The 18,577-nt window shown below is 58.5% G+C and overlaps 1 protein-coding gene across 4 annotated transcripts in view; it reads right to left on the bottom strand.

The window, feature by feature from the left end:
- CACNA1G (calcium voltage-gated channel subunit alpha1 G) overlaps positions 1-18,577 on the bottom strand; it is a 115,987-nt gene that overhangs the window by 87,745 nt on the left and 9,665 nt on the right. For 3 of the 4 annotated variants that reach the window (XM_088538157.1, XM_088538166.1, XM_088538169.1), the window contains exons 1-2: positions 5,801-5,910; positions 5,479-5,612 (exon numbers count right to left, since the gene is read on the bottom strand). In XM_088538157.1, the coding sequence (XP_088394283.1) occupies positions 5,479-5,612; positions 5,801-5,893 (227 nt within the window). In that variant the 5' untranslated portion in view covers positions 5,894-5,910. Of the gene's footprint in view, positions 1-5,478; positions 5,613-5,800; positions 5,913-18,577 lie in introns of those variants that run through there. The other variant, XM_088538173.1, reaches the window with a different exon arrangement.

The raw sequence follows: 18,577 nt of genomic DNA, 5'->3' as shown, positions 1-18,577 counted from the left end.
TGTAGACACTTGAGGCAAACGTAAACCAAGGAACCTCCATCCCTCCCTACTCGTGATGCCTCTAGCACAGCAGGACCATCCATCACGGCTCTGCCAGGGCTTCGCTCTCAGCTGTGGGAAAACACAGCTCTGCCCACACACACCCCAAAGAGGCTGCGTCAGGGACATGCAGCAAGCAGGACCGCGAGGCTCTGCACACAACCAGGCTCCAGCTGCCACGAGCAACCACGGGACACGAGTCTCTTCCAAACATCACCAAGGTCCATCTTCAAGCCAGTAGGGTGGCTCCTCTCCCTCCAACTCTCATGGTTAGAAACCTGATTTCCAGACTAAATCAATTCAGGGCAAGCTTATATCCATTTGTTCCCGTGCCAACATTGTCTTTTAAGGAGCTTATATGGCTCTTCTTTATCCCTGGTGTTCACCTACCTGGTACATTTGCAGAGGACAAACCACATCCCCTCTCAGACTTCAAAGTGACAGTTTCAAAACACATTTTGATTTGACAGAAAGGTAATTATAATGCCAGAATATAATTTTAAAAGGCGGTACCCTAGTTTGAGCCAGCTGCAGCACGGAGCCCGAACCCCTGCAGGCCTCTCCTGCGGGACGCGGCCCTCGACTGCAGCACCCAGACAGGGCCGGGGACCTGACTGCGCCAGCAACCTGCAAGAGCTGAGACAAGAGCTGAGCGAAATAGAGATGTGGGTGAAAATCAGTCACTAAAGAACAGCTCCAACGAGAATCCCAACAACTCCCTGCCCAGAAGTCGTTTACCAAGGCAAAGGGATGCTCCAGTCCCTGTTCCCTGGCCAGGGAAGATGCCCAGAGACAGCTGGTGTCAGGATGTCATGAACTGGCGATGTGACGGGTGCATTTACCAGCATAGCCAAGATTTGTGCCTTGGAAATCTGCAGTGTAACAAACTCACTCTGAAGCTTCGACTTGGACGTCATTTCTGTTCAGCTGCAGGGGCATGACGCCTGTCAAAGCTCGGCCGCGGACCCGAGTGCACGGGGAAGTTAAAGGTGTAGAAAAAGGCCAGGCACTAAACAGAAGGGATTCACAGCAAGTGCTGAAACTTGTCAGAGCCATCAGCAACTCCTGTTCATGGGAGCTCTTCAGCAAGGAAGCGCTTAGGGCTTCCAAGGAACAGGATCTACAAAGCCGGAGGTAGGACGGGCTCTTGGTGGGACGCCTAGAAAGGTTTGGGATGGATGGGGCACAAAAACCCCGTCAGGTTCTGCCTGGGGATAGGCTTGGGTCATGGGGGTTTTTCCACACAGCAGCCAAGCAGGAAGGATCTTGTAAGCACGTTGTCCAACGCGGAGCAGCCCTCCAGCAAAATCCTTTGGAAAGCCTTGAACGAGGAGCAGGAGCTCCAGGGGGACTTTCCTGGCCCCAGCAGCCTCTAGACAAGCTACAGAGATGCCAGCAAACCTGCTCTCCACCCCCGTGGGGATCTCCCTTGCAAGCCAGCCTGCCTCTCGTCCTGGCTCCGTTCCTATTCCCTGGGTCGCCACTGCTGTGAGAGCAGAAACCTCACACAGATGGCTTCAAAAGAGCCCAAATAAAACTGGGAAGCAACCAACTAAGTCAGACACCACCTTCTAAAATATTAAAAGTGCACGTAGAAAAAAACCCACACATCAGAGCCCCTGAGTTTGCGCTGACTGCAGTTTCCGAGAAAAACCTTGTGCATATGCATTACCCGCTGCAGGGAAAGAGATGAAAAGCGGCGGCAGGGAGAGCCACGTGCACAAAATTATTAACCCAGCAGCTCCCCGGGAAGGCAAGTGCTGGAGCTGGGCTCCAAGCAGGTCTCCATGCAGAGCCAGCCCATCCAAACCAAGGGGGTTTGGCTGAAGCACTAACGAGTCTGCAGCAAAGCAGCAAAACCAGGCAGGACCCCCTGGACGGCCTCGTTGCAGGGGGTGAGCGCTCCGTCGGCAGCGATACGGAGCCCCCGCTCGCTGCGAGGAGGAGATAGACTCAGATTTATTCACTGTTAAAAGGGCTTCCAAAACTGGGCATGGAGACGCCCTTTATCTCCAAAGCGCAGCAAGCAGGGGATGATATTAGGCCATCAGCACTGGGAAAGACAAGGGGAAATCACTGAGACCGGGTCCTATCTTCAGAGAGCCGCAGCGACGCTTTGGCCCAGCCTGCGCTGCCTCTGCCGTGCTCTGCTTTTGCCCAAGCACTGCTTCTCCAGCCTCGGAGGTCTCACCGCCCGCGGGGGCGTTGCTCAATTTTAAGAAATACTCTTTTTAATCAAGCGGAATGGAATAAAAATAGTAGTAGTGCTAGCGGTGGAGCTCAGACTGAGGGTGCTCTGGGCTTGGGCTGCTCCTCCTCGAGGGATGCAACCTCTGCAGCAAGGTGGGCACAAAGCAGGGAGCCGCACCAGGCAGCTCCGGAACCTCCGCTCTTCCCAGGCCACAGGAGTTTTTTAATCTTTGCCTGCTTAAAGGGATTCAGGGAGGCACCGTCCCCAGCTGCAGAGCTGCAGCTTCTCATGGGCACAAATCTGGACGAGGCTCCAGGAGCCCCTTCTCTCCCAGACACCTATGACCACGTCAAGGCTTCCTACAGCATCCTCCATCCCTAGAATTCAGCACTCCAGGCAGAAGCAGGAGTGAGCCAGGCCTCCTTAGGGGCTGTTTATGACAACTTCAGTGGAGCTAACTCTTTAATACAGTCATCAAAACACAGAAAACATGAGAAGAAGCCTCCAGGAGGCAAAGAGAAAAGAAAATCCTATCTGCTTCTGAAGCGAGCTGATTGCCAGCCACCTCCAGCTCCTCTTGAATCAGAAGCAAAGCACTGCAGCAGTGTTCAGCTTTTGCATGAGGGCTTTAAGGGGCCTGTTACTGTTGTGGTGAGCAAAGCACAGAGAGGGCTCAAAAACACGTGGCCCGAGAAGGGCTGAGCCCAGGCTTGCAGCCCATGTAACTTTCCCCCATATAAATCCATAACCTAGAGCCAAAGCCCTGTTTCAATGAGCAGAGTTTTGATAACACAGCGCTATTCTCATCTCCAGCAAGTTTTACTGTAATTACAGAGATGTGTTGCAGACATTACACTCTCTACAATTAGCACTAATTGCATTACATTGTCACAAAGAAATCATTTACTCTCCGCAAGCTCACGAGATCGATCCGGGCAGTTAGAGAGCGCTAAAAAGCGCTCGGCAGCAGAGCCCCGCCGCGGGCGAGAGCGCGGGGAGCCCGCGGGCACCGTCCCCGGCCCCGTCCCGCGGGTGCCGGCTGTTCCACGGACAGCTCCGAGCAGCAGCCGCGGCAGCGCCTGGCGGCAGCTCCGGGCTGCAATTCCTCAAAAGCAGCGGCAGAAGGGGGGACACGGCAGGAGCTCTGCAAGATCCGCTCTGCTCCTTCCCTGCTCCCATCAGCGCTGCAGAACTCGGCCCAGGTGGAAGCCTTGCTGCTCCGAAGAATTTGACTCTACATGCTTGGGATTTGACACCAGAGTGCTTTTCTTCATCCTATACTTAAATCTACTCCTTAACCATGTCTTGATTTGAGTAACAGAGAGGTTTTGCTCCAGTCCCTGCAGCGCCTCCATATTTCCTCAAGCACCGGCACCGCGGAGCGGCAGGGCAGGACCTCGCGTGGAAGCAGCTGCTGCTGGAACAGATGGGCTAACTCCGGAGGGGAGCGGGAAGGAGAGCGCCCGGATACGGGCGGCAGGGAAGCCGAGCACACCGGGAAGGCCACGTCCTGCGTCAGGTTTAAAGTCCCTTCGATCCCTTGTCGGCTCAATCGCTTTTGGCAGGGTCCAGATGGGAGCCACTCGCGCACAGACAGCGATCCCTGAGCAAGAGGCAGGGCCGCCCTGGCACCGGCTGCGGAAGCTCCGGAGCCAGCGCCGCCACCCACGGAAATCCCGGGAAGGTGCCCAGGTGGGAGGCGATGCGGGTGCTCAGCAAAGCACCATTGCGCTATAGCAGCGGAATTAGGACAGGGACAGGAGGGACGGCCGCACCAGAGGGACGTCGCTCTGACCCTTGGCTTGGCTTTTGCAGGCCCTGGTCCTTGGGAAGGCTCCGGCTCCAGCGGCACAGACAACGCGAGCCCAGCCGGCCACAGCGGGACCGGTGACATTGGCAGCCGGAGCGAGGCCTGACCTTGCGGTGCTGCCGCGGGATCAGGAGGGGTAGTGCAAATAAGAGAGCGCTTCGCAGAGAGACGCTGTGTGCAGAGGCAGAGGGACATTTCGCGCTTCACCTTTACTTTGCCCAGCAAACAGCTCCCGACGTGACAGCGCAAAGAGGCAGGGGGGGCGCGGGCAGCCCTGTCTGCCCCGGCTCCCACGGGCTCCCTGTGCACTTGGCAGCAGCCAACGGCGGCAGAGCCCAGCACAGACCTCGCTCGCTCCTGTGGAGCGTAACCACGATGGAAACTAATCCAAGGGCCGCGCCGCAGCCCCCCTGCTTCCTGCACGGCGCGCCGAGGTGTTCCCGTATTCCTGCACGCGGCTCCCTCCGAACGCACCCGCGGCTCCGGGCACGGGATACGAACACCCCCGGCCAGGGGACGCTTTGGCAGCCCGGCCAGCACAGAGCGACCCGGCCCAGCCAACGTCCTGCCGCGGCCGCCGGCAACGCGGCCCAGATGCTCCAAGGGGAAACAAAATCCCCCTCGGAACGGCGCCGAGGCCGCCGCGAGCGGCACGTTCTGTGCGGGAAGCTGCTTCACACCGACTGTCCCAGCTCCCACAGTTCTGCTCCCCCCTCTGCCTCCAACCTGCTTTTTGAGCGTCCCCAAAGACCGTGGCCTCCGCGGCAGCCCATGGCCACGAGTCCCTGCAGCAAACAGGCTGCTGCCTGTCCGGGCAGCCCCTGAGCATCCCGCTGCCCCCTGCGCCTGGAAAACGGCCTGGCTGGGAGGGGTCCCTGGCCCATTCCAGGAAAATCCAGCTCATCTGATTTCTGTATCAGAACTGGGGAAAAAGCACCGTTTTCCCAAAGGTCCCCAGGCTCCCGGAGCAGGGAGGGGAGGCGAGGGCCGGTGAGCGCTCAGTGCGTCCAAGTGACTCGATTTGCTGGCCACGGGCCAGGAACTTTTCATGTGGATTCCCAGCCCCAGCCAGGAGGTTCTCGGGTGCTAGAGCAGCTGCTAATTCAAACCAGGTGCCTCGGAAAGGCGGACTTGGTCGCTCGCCCTCAAAGCAAACAAAGCGGGTAAATCACGCACGTTGCACTGAAATATTCCTGCAGGAACCCGGCTGCTCACTCCAAACGATCTGCCGGAGCCTCGTGCACCGGGCAGGGCGGCAGGAAACCCGGGACGCGGTGCCGCGGGAGCCGGCGCGGCCCGGCCACGTCCCCGCGCGCTTCCCGCTCATCCGCTGCGCTGAGGACACCCAGGCCGGACACGGTGCTCCAACGCTGGCGATGCAGGGCCGGGAGCGGGGATTACCGAAGGGAGAGGGGGAATCCTGGTGCGCCGGGCTTACCCCGCTATGACGATAAAGAAGTCCAGGCGGTTCCACGTGTCCCCCAGGTAGCACTTCTTCCCGAAGATCCCCAGCGCAATCATCTTGACTATCATTTCCACAGCGAAGAAGGCAAAGATGAAGTCGTCAAAACTCTGGAAAAGAGAGGGGGAAATAGAAAGGGAGCCGGGGAAAAGCCCTGCCGGGAGCCCCGGACGCTCCCCGCAAGCCCACGCTCCCCCGGCACGAGGAATTACAGACCCGACCAAGGACCGCTGCGCCAGGACTGGGAGCGGATCCCGGCGGATGGAGCCAGCTCCGCGCGCCGGCGGCCGGGACGTACCTGGAGGATGCGGCAGCGCGGCGAGTCGCAGGCGATGTCCTCGCAGGGGTGGAACATGCCCAGCGTGACGCAGTTGAGCAGGATCACCAGCATGCTGACCCGCTCGAACCACGTGCGCCGCGGTCAAGGAAGCCAACGGCCCCGGCACGACACGAGCACGGCCGCCCCGTCCGACCACGGGGGCATCGCAGCAGGCCCAAAAAACCCAGATCTTGACCCAAATTTCTCACCCTGCTGTACCTGCTTCCCCATGGTGACATCTGCAGCTAGGGTGAACATGAACAGACTCTATGAAATTAAAGTTGCATGGCAGTGCTGCCGAGGGCACTGCCAAGGGTATGATGGATTAAAAAATTAAATGAGGGATACAAACTTTTAGGGAAAAAAAAAAAAAAACACTAATGCCCTTTCCTGGCATTTTACAGAAAAGCACTTTAATGACATTACGGTTCCCTATTAGCTGTGCCACAGCTTATCCCAGGGGTGTCTCCCTCCAGCCAGGGATTGAACTTTGCATTCCCAACCCAAACTAAGACTGTCAAAAACATTTACCAGCTGCCAGAGAGGCTGCAGCCTCAGCGAGGCCCCACAGCACCCAGTCCTGACCCGGCGCTTTGGAAGAGCCGGAGGCTCCGGGTTTCGGTGCATTTGAAGGACCTTTCCATAGAAACTCCGGTGAAATCCCCCAGGACTGAGTCACTGGGAGCTGGCAATCCGCATGACACAGGAGACACAGGAGAGGAATTCCTGCTGCCAGGTCGTGGCTAGGGCCCGGAATATTTATCCCAAATATAGCCCTGCGGGGGCACACAAGGAAGCTCCTCGGGTGCCGAGCACCCATGTGCAGAGCCCGCGAGGACCTGCAAAGCCCTCGAGAAAGCAAAGAGGGAAAAAACTACCGAGCTGCAAGACCCCAGGTCAGCGATGGAGCGAGTGCGTCTGACAAGGGCTGTGCGAAACATTCCCACGGAAGCGGGAAGGCTCCGGAGCAGCCCGCGATGCCGGGGGGCCTGATGAGACAGACGGGCGCTCCCCCCGGCCGCGGCTCCCCGCGAGAGACGGGAGCATCGCGGGGATGTGGCGCTTCCTCCCACCGGAGCGTCGCTCCGAGCCCTTGCGGCATGCCGGGCTCCCTGGCACTCGGCACCGCGGGAATAGGATGCTGCGGAAGGGAGTCCTCACTTCGCTCCCCGTGCTGGGCTGCCTGCTGGGATCCCCGAGCCTGGGGACGGATGCGGCCAGGGACGGATGCTCTGGGTCCCCTCTGAGCATCGCGGAGACACAGAGCAGGAGCAAACCGGGAATACCGGACCCGCAGGCCTGATTAAAAAGTAAAATCGGACTTAGGCGGAAGACGCGAGTTAAAGAAATCACCAACGAAAAGCCAGGAGGGAGAGCAGAGCTGCTGAGGCCCCTGCTGACAAAGCCCCTGCATCCTGCGGGATCCAAATCCCTCATCCAGGTTCATGGCAGCCAGGCAGGAGCCAAAGGCTTCCCCAGAGCAAGCCGGGCAAGGCAGAGCCCCCGAGCACATCCCAGCTCGGTGCCGACAGCCCAGGGCGGAGAGAGCCCGGCCCGGAGGACAGAGCTACCCCCAGGCCCAGGGAAGCCACCGCCTTTTCCAGGGGTTTGCTCCCTTGTCCCGCTTCCCTGGCCAGCGCCACGTGCCAAGCTCGCCAAGCCGAGCTCGCAGCCGTCTGCTGAGCCAGGAACTGCACAAAATTGTGCAAAAGCTGCACAAATGGTAACGCTGACGGCCGCGTTATCCGGCCACGCAGGAATCGAGGCCTCCTGGGCGGCCACGATGCCATGTCCCATCCTGGGAAGAAGGGATCCAAGCGGTGCCCGCGAGCTCCCTGCTCATCCCTGTGCGAACAAACCTCCCTCAGGCAGGAAAACAGCCGGAGGGAGCGGGGAGCCAAGGGGACGGATGGGGGTTGTTTGCTGATAGCATTTTGTTTTTCCTGGCTCCATGCGGCCCCGCTTCGCGGCACGTTGCTCCCATGGGCAGCGCTGTGCGGATCTAACCCCACACCTGATTAAATATTGCTGCGTTGGGGCAGCCGGGGCGCTGCTAAGAGCAATACGTTAATGCGCTGCCAGGAGACCAGCGGGCTGGGGGCGCTTTGTGTTTTTTGACTTTTTTTAATCCCCCAGCAGAAGGGAACTTCAGGCTGGCTCCTCTGCTAATGGGATTTTGAGTGAGGCACAAAGTGCTGATGGCTACGGCTCCGCAGCCGCTGCCGAGCGGCTGACAAAGGGAAACGCTTCAATTAGCAGAAAGTGCCTTATTGAGACCTGCCTTGTGCTCCAGAGCGGCAAAGCGGCCACCAACCTGCCTCAGCATCCCGAGCGAGCATCCTGGTGCTGCGGGAGCAGCCCCAGCCGGCAGGATTCCATAGCTCGTGAAACCAGAGTCCAGCTTTCCAGCTCCACTTATCCCTGGCCGCTTCCAATAATCCACTTTTGCCATCAGCTTTGTTGAGACAGGTAACCAAAGCATTCACGGATGCTTTCCGAGCAGAAAAATCCCATTTCAGCTACATGGAAATATCCGCTAAGACTTTGGATACAACCTGGCTATTCATTCCCTTCCTTTAACATTACGACATCGAAGGGAAGTACCTGGCCAGAAGTCGCCTGCCAGGAAAAGGCCCTGCAGGGACACAGCACTCGGCAGAGCCACCCTCTGCACGGAGACACGCGCTGATCCCGCTCTGATCCGGCGGCTCCCGCGCCGGAGGCACGGCCTGACCTCGGCTAATTAAGAGGCGAGTGCCCGCGATTCAATTACCCCGCACTTGGTGGGCTTAATGAAATCAGGAGGGAAAGAGATTGCATTACACCGAGTCCGATCCGCTCGCACAAGCAGGGCTCAAATTCAGCCGCATCCAGCGCTTGCATGCTGGCATTTTTATTTTATTTTTTGCGCAAATGCCAAGCAAAAATTGGGTTGAAATGACAGCCTTCCCCTGCAGTGTCACCACATCCCACCAGCTTAGGAGCAGCACCAGGATAAGCTGCCGCCGTTAATGAGCGCGGAGTCGGAGGCTTCGCTCCTATCATCCGCTCCAGAAATAGCCCCTTGACAGGAGCACAAAGGGACTTCCAGGGCCCGGCCTTGCGGGGAGAGGAGCGGCTGAAATCCTAAAACATTAATTCAGGCCGCGCACGGGAGAGCTGAAAGCCCTTCCGCATTAATCAGCCTCGCCGATGGAAATAACCAGCCCCGACGGCCTGTCCCGCACGGGGAGAGCCTTGGCGCGGCAGGCCCAAACCCGGCATGTTTTAGCAGATTTTTTTTTTTTGACCGTATTCCTTAAAAACCAACATCAGCCTCTATCTGCTGCCTCTCGGGTCACGCTCAGATTTTGTCTCCCAGAGCCCCCGGCCCCCTCGGATGCTCCCTGTGAGCAGCCCCGATGAGGATGGCCCCATACCCCACACTTAAGGCCTCTTCTCCCACCATGTCCTATGGAGGGCACCACAGTACTTCAACCCAAACATATGTTTTTAAGCCCTATCCCATTACAAGTCACCCCAGAGGATGCCCGTGTGCTGGAGCATCGCTGTGGGACACAGCCCGCGGGATTCCCACCACCCGGAGACGCTTCCTTGCGGCGGGCGGCATCCCGACGATCCAGCTCGGCAGCAGCACCTGGATATTCAGGATGCTGTTGAGCTGGGAGCGCCCGGCTGAGCCGTGCGCGTTCCTTGGGGCAGACACCCTGCACCAGGTTTCCTCTGCCCGCCGCACCGGGACCTCCCCAGCTCCGGACACCGGCACGGAGCCGGGATGTGTCGCGTGTTTCTCTTATTTTGTTCTTTCTTTGTCCTTTTTTTAGTCTCCTTCTACTTTCTCCCCCCGCCGGAAGCGCGCTGGTCGCCACGGCAACACTGGTGTTATGGGCACGGACAGAGCCCCGGTGACGTCCGCCGCTTCGGCATCAACACGCGTTTATGTAACGGTTGGCGAGAGGCAGGAACTCGAGGGCTCGGGAAGGAGCCGGCACGGGGGCTGCGTCCCAGGATACCGGGGGCTGCACCCTCCCTGGAGCACGAGCCGGGAGCTGCTCCAGGAGGGAATGTGCCCCGGGACACTGCGGCCCAGCAGAGGCTTCCCAAGGCTCCAAAGGCAGCAGGCACCTCCTCTTCCTCCTCCTCCTCCTCCTCCCTGGGGGACGGAGCCAAACCGCATCCCAGGCGAGCTCCATCCATGCCCCGCTGGGTACAACGCTGCCGGCCCCGGTGCTGAGCAGATCCGAGGTTGTTAAAAACACACGAGTCGAGCGCAGGAAGGGCTCAGCCGGCAGCGCGCAGGATCCTCGGCTCCGCGGGTCCACAGCGGTCGCTGGTTAATTCCACAGTTCCCTAATCGCTGCAGCCCGCGGGTGGCAGGAAGGCAACGGGATGCAGTAACGGAGCAAGGAGCACCAGGTCCCAACAAGCAGAGAAAAAGCTGAACTTGGGGCCATCTGTGAGGCTGGTCACACGGGGCAGAGGGAATTCCTGCCTCCGAGCAAGAGGAATGACGACTGGCCAAGGAGTTTGTGCTCCGAGCACATCGTGTCCGAGTCCATCAGGGAGGCAGGAGCAGGTCCCACCCGGCAGCTCATTCCCAAGACATCATCCCACTGTACTGCTCGGGACCAAGGGTGCTCTGGGGACAACGGGGGTCCTGGGCGCCTGGGTTGTACGGGGAGCAGAGCGGGGTGTCAAAGCCATTTCCTGTGCTGCTCCTGGAAAGACCTTTCCATGCCCAAAGGGGACTCGTTCGGTACCAGACCCGCAGATCACAGGCCACGGATCCAAAGCCATTAACAAGACCTGCAGGAATGCCAGCGAGCTCTGGGGCCGTTTCCAAACAGTTGTGCAGAAGGTGCAGGGCAGATGCAGAGCAAACTCCTTCCACCCACCGCCACGTGAGTCCAGGGTGCCCTGGAAGAGCCCAGCTCCCAGCAACAACCTTCCCTCCCCTCCCCTTCCCTCCCCTTCCCGGGATTTTAACCATGGGAGGGCACAAGCTCAGAGCAAACACAGCACTGGGGCCACTCAAGCTGCCCACAGTTTTCTGCCTATGCTTTCCTCACCTGGCTTCGATTAGGAAAAAGGGGAAAAAAAGAAATAAAGAAAAAGGTGTTTACAGAGCCTGAAGCCGATGACAATTTTTTCGAACAGAGAGCTTCACCGGCTCACTTGGAAACGGAGCCAATTTCTCCTTTCTAAAAAAGCCATCAGAGCCCCTGAACATAAAATAAACAAGTAATGCATAAAATGCAGCGTTTCATTACAGAATGAGTACTTAATTTGCCTGAAACTATCTCACACGCGTCAGGTTTTAAAGCATAAGGGTTTAAAAAAAAAAGTCGGTATTTTTTCAGTGTAAGCAACGTAGTGCTTTCAGGGATGAGAAGAGCACCAAAACCCTCATTTTGCACGTGGGGAGATGGAGGCTGAGGCCACCTCGGCCACCAGGGAGGCCGGGAGCTGCGTCAAAGCCAGCCCAGCAATTCCCAGCTGCCGGCACGAATCCCCCGGACACGGAGCGCGCGGCGCCGGCCGCTCGCCGTGCAAAACAACTCGCACCGGAGCGAGCCCGGCTCCCAGGCCTCAAAATACCTGATTTTAAAATACCTGCTTTCAAGATACCTGCTTTCTGCTTTTGGCTTTCATGGTTGCACTGACTTAAAAGCACCTTCCTATCTGCACAGAGCTGGCAGCCGCCTCGCTCCTCTCCGGATTCGCAATGCCGGCGCGGACGCATCACGGGGATGAATCCGCCCGAACAGGCGCAGGAAACCAGCGGCACCGACCGCCCGTCTGCCCCAGCAGACACCGGCTGCCCCGTCCCTTCCCGACACATTTATGAGGTGTTGGAACACCGCCCCGGAGCACCAAGCGCACAAACAGAAGTTTCCAGCCCAGCCCACTTGGCTCCTGCACAAAGGAGCTTAAACAACTCGTTTGCAATGCTTCTGATCTCCCCAAAAGCCTCATGAAAAATGCACCAAAGCCCGCAGGTTTCTCAGTTTTGCAGACATGCAGGTGTGGGACAGCTCCCTGCTGCACAGGTGACACGCGGGCCAGCGCACCCAGGACGCTCTGCCGATGTCCCAGCTTCTGCCTGTGGAAGTTCCCACTCTGGGATTCACTCCTGGCCGGGAACTCCCTCCCCGGTGCCTACCCCAGCGCTCCAGCTGCAGCCCTCGGCTCCAAGCAGCGTCCAACCTGCTGTGGGTCCAGCTCAGACCCACGTTTCAGATCCCCCCAAACCCTTTTGTCTGACCTGCTTCCCTGGCCGTGACTCCTCATGGACAACACCTCCATGGGGCACACAGCCCCACGCTGCTCCCAAGCTGCTGCTGCTGCTGCTTGACTCCATGCACGGAGGGGCCAACAGGGACATCAGGACACCTGGTCCTGCTCCAGGACCTGAATGCCCCCACACATGGAGATCATTAGGGAAGGCTCCACATGTAAACGAGCCCTAACGAAGCCAGGTCTCACACCACCTGCCCAGGTCCTACCACAACCTCCCCATGGACCTGGACAAGGCTGTCGGGAATCAAAGGAGAGGTGGGAAGGCGAATCCCCTTTGCAGAAACATGCCTTCCTCCTCCTCCTCTTCCTCCTCGGTGCCAGGAGGATGCAGCAACCTGCGCACTGCAGATCCGGGCACAGGGCAGTGCACTCCAACAGGAGCTTTAAAAAATTCATGTGGAACAAAAGAACTGCCACAAAATAAAAATCGCAGTTTGCTTTCCATTAGTAACATAGCACCAGCCTTACCCACGAGGCTCCCGCCCTGCCCTTTGCAGTCCTGGCTCCCTCTCCGTCACCACCTCACCTTTCCCTCCTATTCCCCATGCACTTTTCACTTTTGTTACCTGTGGCCCAAGCTCTTAGAAAAGGCCAAGAAAGCCCAAACTTCCCTTTTTTGAGTCCAACGCTGGTAACTCTCTCTCCAATCCCACGTGATTTAATCATCCACCCTCTAATGCAAAGTGCATGTTCTAATTCTACCTAATAAAGTGCAAAGCAAGAAGGAAGCAGAAAATGAAGCCATCAGGCATGGGACTGCTCTGGGTTTGTCTTCTCCCTAATTCCATTATTGCTTTGAAATGAGGTCTAGATATTCCTGCTCCCGCATTAGCAGCTGCTCCGCTTTCCCCTGACCCCGGAGACTGGGTCCTAATGAATCCAGCAGCCAGAAGCAGGTTTTTTAAACCACAACAACAGCAACCCCAACAGCAGCTAGGATTAGAGCGTCTCACAGGGCTGATATGTTTTCCTCGGGCAGAGGCTGCAAGGAGGCCCTGGGCCGGGGCCAAGGATGGCAGCGAGGACGCGGGCGCGCGGGAGGACGAGCGCCGCGCCGGAGCGGAGCGCTCTCCATCCATTTACACCTCATAAAATTCTCATTGCTCTCGCCTGTAACAAGTGCAGTGACCGCAGCAGCCCCGATGAAAGGCGCTGCGAGGTTCTGCAGGAGCAGCCCGCAATGCCGCCGCCTGGGCGATGGGGACGCGGGGACGCGCTCGGACGGGGACGCTGGGGCCTGTTGGTGGCTGGTGACGCGCAGTGGGACCGCAGCGCAGGGACAAGGACCTCATCTGCCACCACATCCCAGCGTCGGGTGGGCCAGGGCTTCCCACGGGCTGAGCTCTCCCCGCTTCTCCTGCAGCCGGGATTGCATCCAGGGAACAACTCATTTGTGCAGAGACTCCCACTTTTACTGCTTCCCTGTTGAGTTATTCCTTGTAAATCCAAGCACCACACTGAAGCAACGCAGCTCCCAGCACCGGCTGCACCTCTGGGTGCCCCAGAGATGCTGGAGGGCAGGGACCACACTAGCTAAAGCAGGACTTCTCCTGAACAGGGCCTTATCTCTTTTTTTTTTTTTTTTTTTTTTTTTTTTTTTTGCTAAATTCAAAGGAATTTGGGCAAGATCTCTCTTATCATCTTCTGGTCTCTCTGGTCTCATCAGGCCTCACAGCGGTGGTGCCAAATTAAGGCAAGGGAGGCAGCTCCCCCTCGAGACCCGGGCCACCTTTGCAAACCTGCAGAGCCAGACTTATCCCAGGTCTCACCCCAGAGACTTGACCAGGAGTCTATTAAAATCAGGTCATTTATTTAGGTGCTTAGATATGGATTTCAGATGGCTAAAATTAGCCATGAAAGTTGCACTTTTATGGCTTTCTCATCCCATGCCTCAGTTTCTAAAACCAGTGAAAGGAAGAACAATTATTTCTTGCCAACCCTCTCAGAAGCACTTTGAGATCTTCAGATGACAGCACGGCTTGGTACAGACGTATTCATTATTCTTCCCCTCCATGGAGCAGTGTTAAATATTTCTCCATATAAAGTCATTTTCTAAATTAGGTAAAGACGGTGAGTTTTGCACTGAGCACATGTGGATATTTTTATAAAATGTTTAAAACTTCTCGTCTGACTTTTCTTTCCCTTGAAGGACACTGCACTGAATTAAACCCTTCCGTGACCCCGTTCCGTTTTGCCCTCGAGTTCTTTCGAGGGAGCCTTCGCCAAGAGGAACATGAGCGAGTTCCCGTCGCGGCGGCTCCGGCTCCCGCTGCAGTTGGGCTTGCTGGGAGGAGAAAGGAGGTGGGATGTGCCAGGATGGATCCCACAGGGTTTATACACCGTGTAGCTACCAGGAGCCACCTGAATTCTCACAGGATTCTCCAAATCTAGTCTCTGATTTCTGCTCTCCATTTTGCCAGGCTAGAAACGTCACCAAAGCTGCTGCCCTATCGTTGGCTTCTCTCCCAGCTCCCAGGGAAATGCACCAGGCTGCCCTCAAGGAGGAGGGAATAGCGGCACATGGAGAGCCCGAATAACCGGGATTGTGGTGCAAGGGCCTGGGGAAAGGCCACCCTCCTCCTCCTCCTCTGCCCAGCGCACCATCAAGTTCCATTCACACTCGGGAACTAAAATACAATCGGGTCCTAGGGAAGGGGCCAGAGAAGCCAGGAGAAAAGGAAAAGCAGGAGTCACCGCAGACGCGCAGGACGCCAGGTTTTACCAGAGACGGTTCCGGAGCGGAAGGACACGGCAGCGTTAGCGCCGGAGCTCGGCGCCCACCCGGCACGGCCGGCAAACACGGGAAAGGTCAGCGGCTGCTGCAGAGCAAGCGGAGCGGGAGCGTCCCCAGGGAAGGGGCTCGCGCCGAAGCAGGATCAGACATCGGCGCTGGAAGACGCGTCCGCACGAGCCCTGGGAACGGCTTCCAGCCGCAGCAGGCGGGAGCTCACGGAGCCCCAGGCGGCCTGGAGCGCCGGGACAGTAACACGGACCTTCCTGCATCCCGGGAACACCCGTGGGAGATGCTCGTGGGCCCTGGTGCTGCTCTGCAGGAGGAGAAGGCTGCAGGGGCAGAACAGGGGCCCGAGGGGGCTCGTCCTCGTCCTGCCTTCTCCAACCGCTGCCTCTGCGTTCCCGGTTCCCCCCGCGCTGCCGAGCAGCTCCAGATGTTGCCCCTGGCCGGAATGCCGGCGTGGGAATCCCGCAAAGGGCCGCAGCCCCATCAAAGCAGCCGCTGGGCCGGGGTCCCCCATGTCGGCTGCTCCCAACCCTCGGAAGTGGCTTCCAGCACATAAATCCCTGTTATTTTTAATGTTCTGGCCGCATTATAAATATCTCCCAGGTCTGTCGCTTGCCTCTTCCGCCAGCCCTGCTGCTCCAGCTGGGGCAAACTTCGCTGCTTGTCTTTTCCAAGACACAACCGGAAAGCTTGGAGGACATCCAGAGAAAGGCCTGACCCGCAGGGAAAGGCCAGGGAATTAAATATGCAGCACATGGCCCTGGGGCTGGGAGGCTCCAGGAACATCCACAAGGAGAGGGGAAAGGGCTCGCAGGGAAGGCAGTGGGAGCAGGGCAAGGGCAGCGTGACATTTCCCAAGGAAGTCTGGCCTCTCCTTGCATCCGCATCCAGAAACTGCCCTAGGGATGTGATCTGGAGCCTCCAGATCATGGGACCGAGCCCTCGGAAGCGGCTCAGCACCCCCAGCTGAAAGGGTGAGGGAAGGAAGGATCCGAGCGGGAGAAGGGCTCCCAGCGCAGAGCGGGAAGACGCGTGGGAGGAACCGACGGCGCAGGAGGAGCAACAGCCCCTGCGCCCCTGGGACAGCAAAAACCGCTTCTGAGCAGGGCAACAGAGACGTCCCGCTCGTCCTCGCGCCCAGCCTCCGCTCACCGCTTCCAGAGCACGCATGGAAACAGCCTGGAAGAACAGGGAGGCAAAACCCTTAACGTTTCATTACCCTGCGTGGGGACAAGGCTCCCAGGGAGAGGAGCCCTATGGAGCCTCGGCCTTTGCTCGGGGAAGATCATGAGCCAGGAAACCCCGCGGTGCTGGGACACAAAGCCAAGCACCGGGATGGAAAAGGCATCAGCTGTGGAAGGACGGGCCAGGAATCGCAGTGCTTTTTAAAGAGGTTTTTGTCAGCCGGGTCTGCTTGGTCGCTATCCGCTTGTTCCGCACTTGCTTGCCCCGTGGGATCCTTTTTGCTGCAGGAACGGCAGCGACTGGGAAATGGGGAAGGACCCATAGGAAACAAGCGGCGAGTTCAAAGCAGCCCATGCTCATGCGCTGGCTCTCGTGCTCGGCGCTTTCTTCCCCTTTTTCAGCTGCTTTCCAAGATTTCCCTTGCGGCTCCCCCGGGAGCGATGGTGGCTCCGCGATGTGTTCTCAGGATTGTAACCCAGCGGCCACCAGGCCCTTCCTGCTCCTCCGAGGGCAAGTCTGGGATGGGAAAACAGCTCTGGGGATTGAGGGCAGCAGCAGCTGCTCCCTGAGGGTCCCTGCAGCCCTGGTGACTCGTAGTAGCCGGGGGCCACCAAGCCGCACGGCCCCGGTGCCCGCTCTGCCCCCGTCACACAGCGTGGCCATGACGCCACGTTCATCCCAAGATGCTCTCCAAGGATCCCGGCCCGCCGGGACAATCCCAAGCCCCAAACGCACCTGAGCATCCTGGGAATGGCTCTGCCCATTCCCACCAGCTCCGCAGGGTTGGTGAGGCCCTGGGGACGCAGCGGCTGTCACGCTACCACCCCCCATGAGCCTGGGTAAACAGCAGGTGTGGAGGAGCCGCGGCTGCCAAGATGCAATATTTATACGCGCGTACATATTTTTTAAGAAATCAAATACAAAAACTGTCTGCACGAGCAGCAGGAAGGTCAGGGCTGGTGGAAAGGAGCCAGGAAGCAGCCGAGCGGCTTCGCAAACCCAGCGCGGGGACCGGCGCGGCACCGTGTCCCAGGGGAGGACAGCGAGGCCAGGTAGGCGGACAGAGCAGCGGGATCATCCGGAGCATCCCAGGGGCTGCCGCAGCCCCGTCCCCTTCCCTGCTTGCAGGCGCTTCTCCGGGTGGAGGCACCGCAGGGCCGTGGGCAGGTGGGAAGGAAAGGTAGCAAGCACAGGGCCAAAGCGCTCCATAAATAACCCCGGAGCACGCGCGGGTTTTGTGGCATCGCCCCCCACCGCCGCCGCCTCCTGCGGGTTCGGGAGCGTCCTGGATTCCTAACCTGGAAACACGACGGGAAGGTGGAAATAGCAGCGTGCCCGACTCTCCCCTTGCTGCGGAGCACGGCCAAAAACACCCTCAGGATGGAAAATGAACCCGTCGGGTCCAAGACGCGGCCGAGTTCCCCCATCCTGGCTGAGCATCAGAAAGAAAAAAGCAGAAGCAGATTTTACTCCTTTCTTCCCCCCCTCCTCCCCCAGGAGAGGCCAATGTTGTAGCGCAGGCTCAGATTTCCAGGAAAAAGGAGCTGCCCTGGATAGGAGGGCCCATGAATTTTCTCCAACGACCCAAATTCCCCGGGCAAGAACTGTGTTTCGGGTGCACGCACGAGCCCTGCTCTTGGCCGCAGCCTTGTGCCAGGACATGGTTAAGCCTCCGGTAACACTTTTTAAAGCATCTAACGTTCTGGAGCCTCGCGGTCTCATTTTACGAGCGCTTGAGTGAAGTCAGAGCTGGAGCCCTGCACGAAGCCAGGGAGCCTCGGATAGACTTGGAAGCCCCAACCCAGGGCAGCTTGAGCAGCAGCCAGAGGAAAAGTGAAACAGGTTACCCTGGAAGATGATAAATATATATTTAAATGTGCATTAACGAGCTCAGGCTACAGTCTTAAAAAACAACAAAAGACGATCTGCAAACCTTCCCAAAGCAACTCCATGCATCTGCTGGAGCAATTTAAAGGAACGCTTAGAGCACCCAGCCATGCTCCTACCTATCTGTGCAATGCAGTTTTCGTGGTAGGTTTGCAACAACGGGAAAGGGAGGCCAAAACACCCTCAGTTTTGCACTGGCAGCAGCTGCAGATGAAGGAATTCCTAAGACTGTCCGCCTGCTGATGGACAACGTTGGGAGAAGAAAAGCAGCTGGATCTGCTGTGATCGTCCCCTGCTGACACTGCAGGGGCTGCCGTGCAGCCCCCTGCTCCTCCGTGTCCCAGGACACTGCGGTCCTGCCACAGGGCCGGGAAAGTGGAAAATTCCCGCTTTCCGGCACTGCATGAGCCCCGTCCCAGCTGCGCCCAGGCTGCTCCCGCAGCATCCCGACTCGCGGGCCGGTCCGGAGGGACGGGGCGGCCGCGGCCCCCCCGCGCGCGGGTCACCTGGGGACGAGCCCCGGTCCCCAGGGAAGATGCTGCGGTGGCTCCGGCGCTACCCAGGCAGTTGCCATGGGGACGGGAGGCGCACGTTGCTACGCGATGGTCCTTGCGTTGCCACGGAGACCGCAGGGCTGTCACCAC

Source organism: Tinamus guttatus, unplaced genomic scaffold (assembly GCF_059628265.1).
Source record: "Tinamus guttatus ecotype Peru unplaced genomic scaffold, ASM5962826v1 Tinamus_guttatus_pri_ptg000045l, whole genome shotgun sequence".
NCBI lineage: Eukaryota > Metazoa > Chordata > Aves > Tinamiformes > Tinamidae > Tinamus > Tinamus guttatus.
The sequence above is the reverse complement of the archived record's forward strand: the minus strand, read 5'-3'. Positions and strand labels throughout refer to the sequence as shown.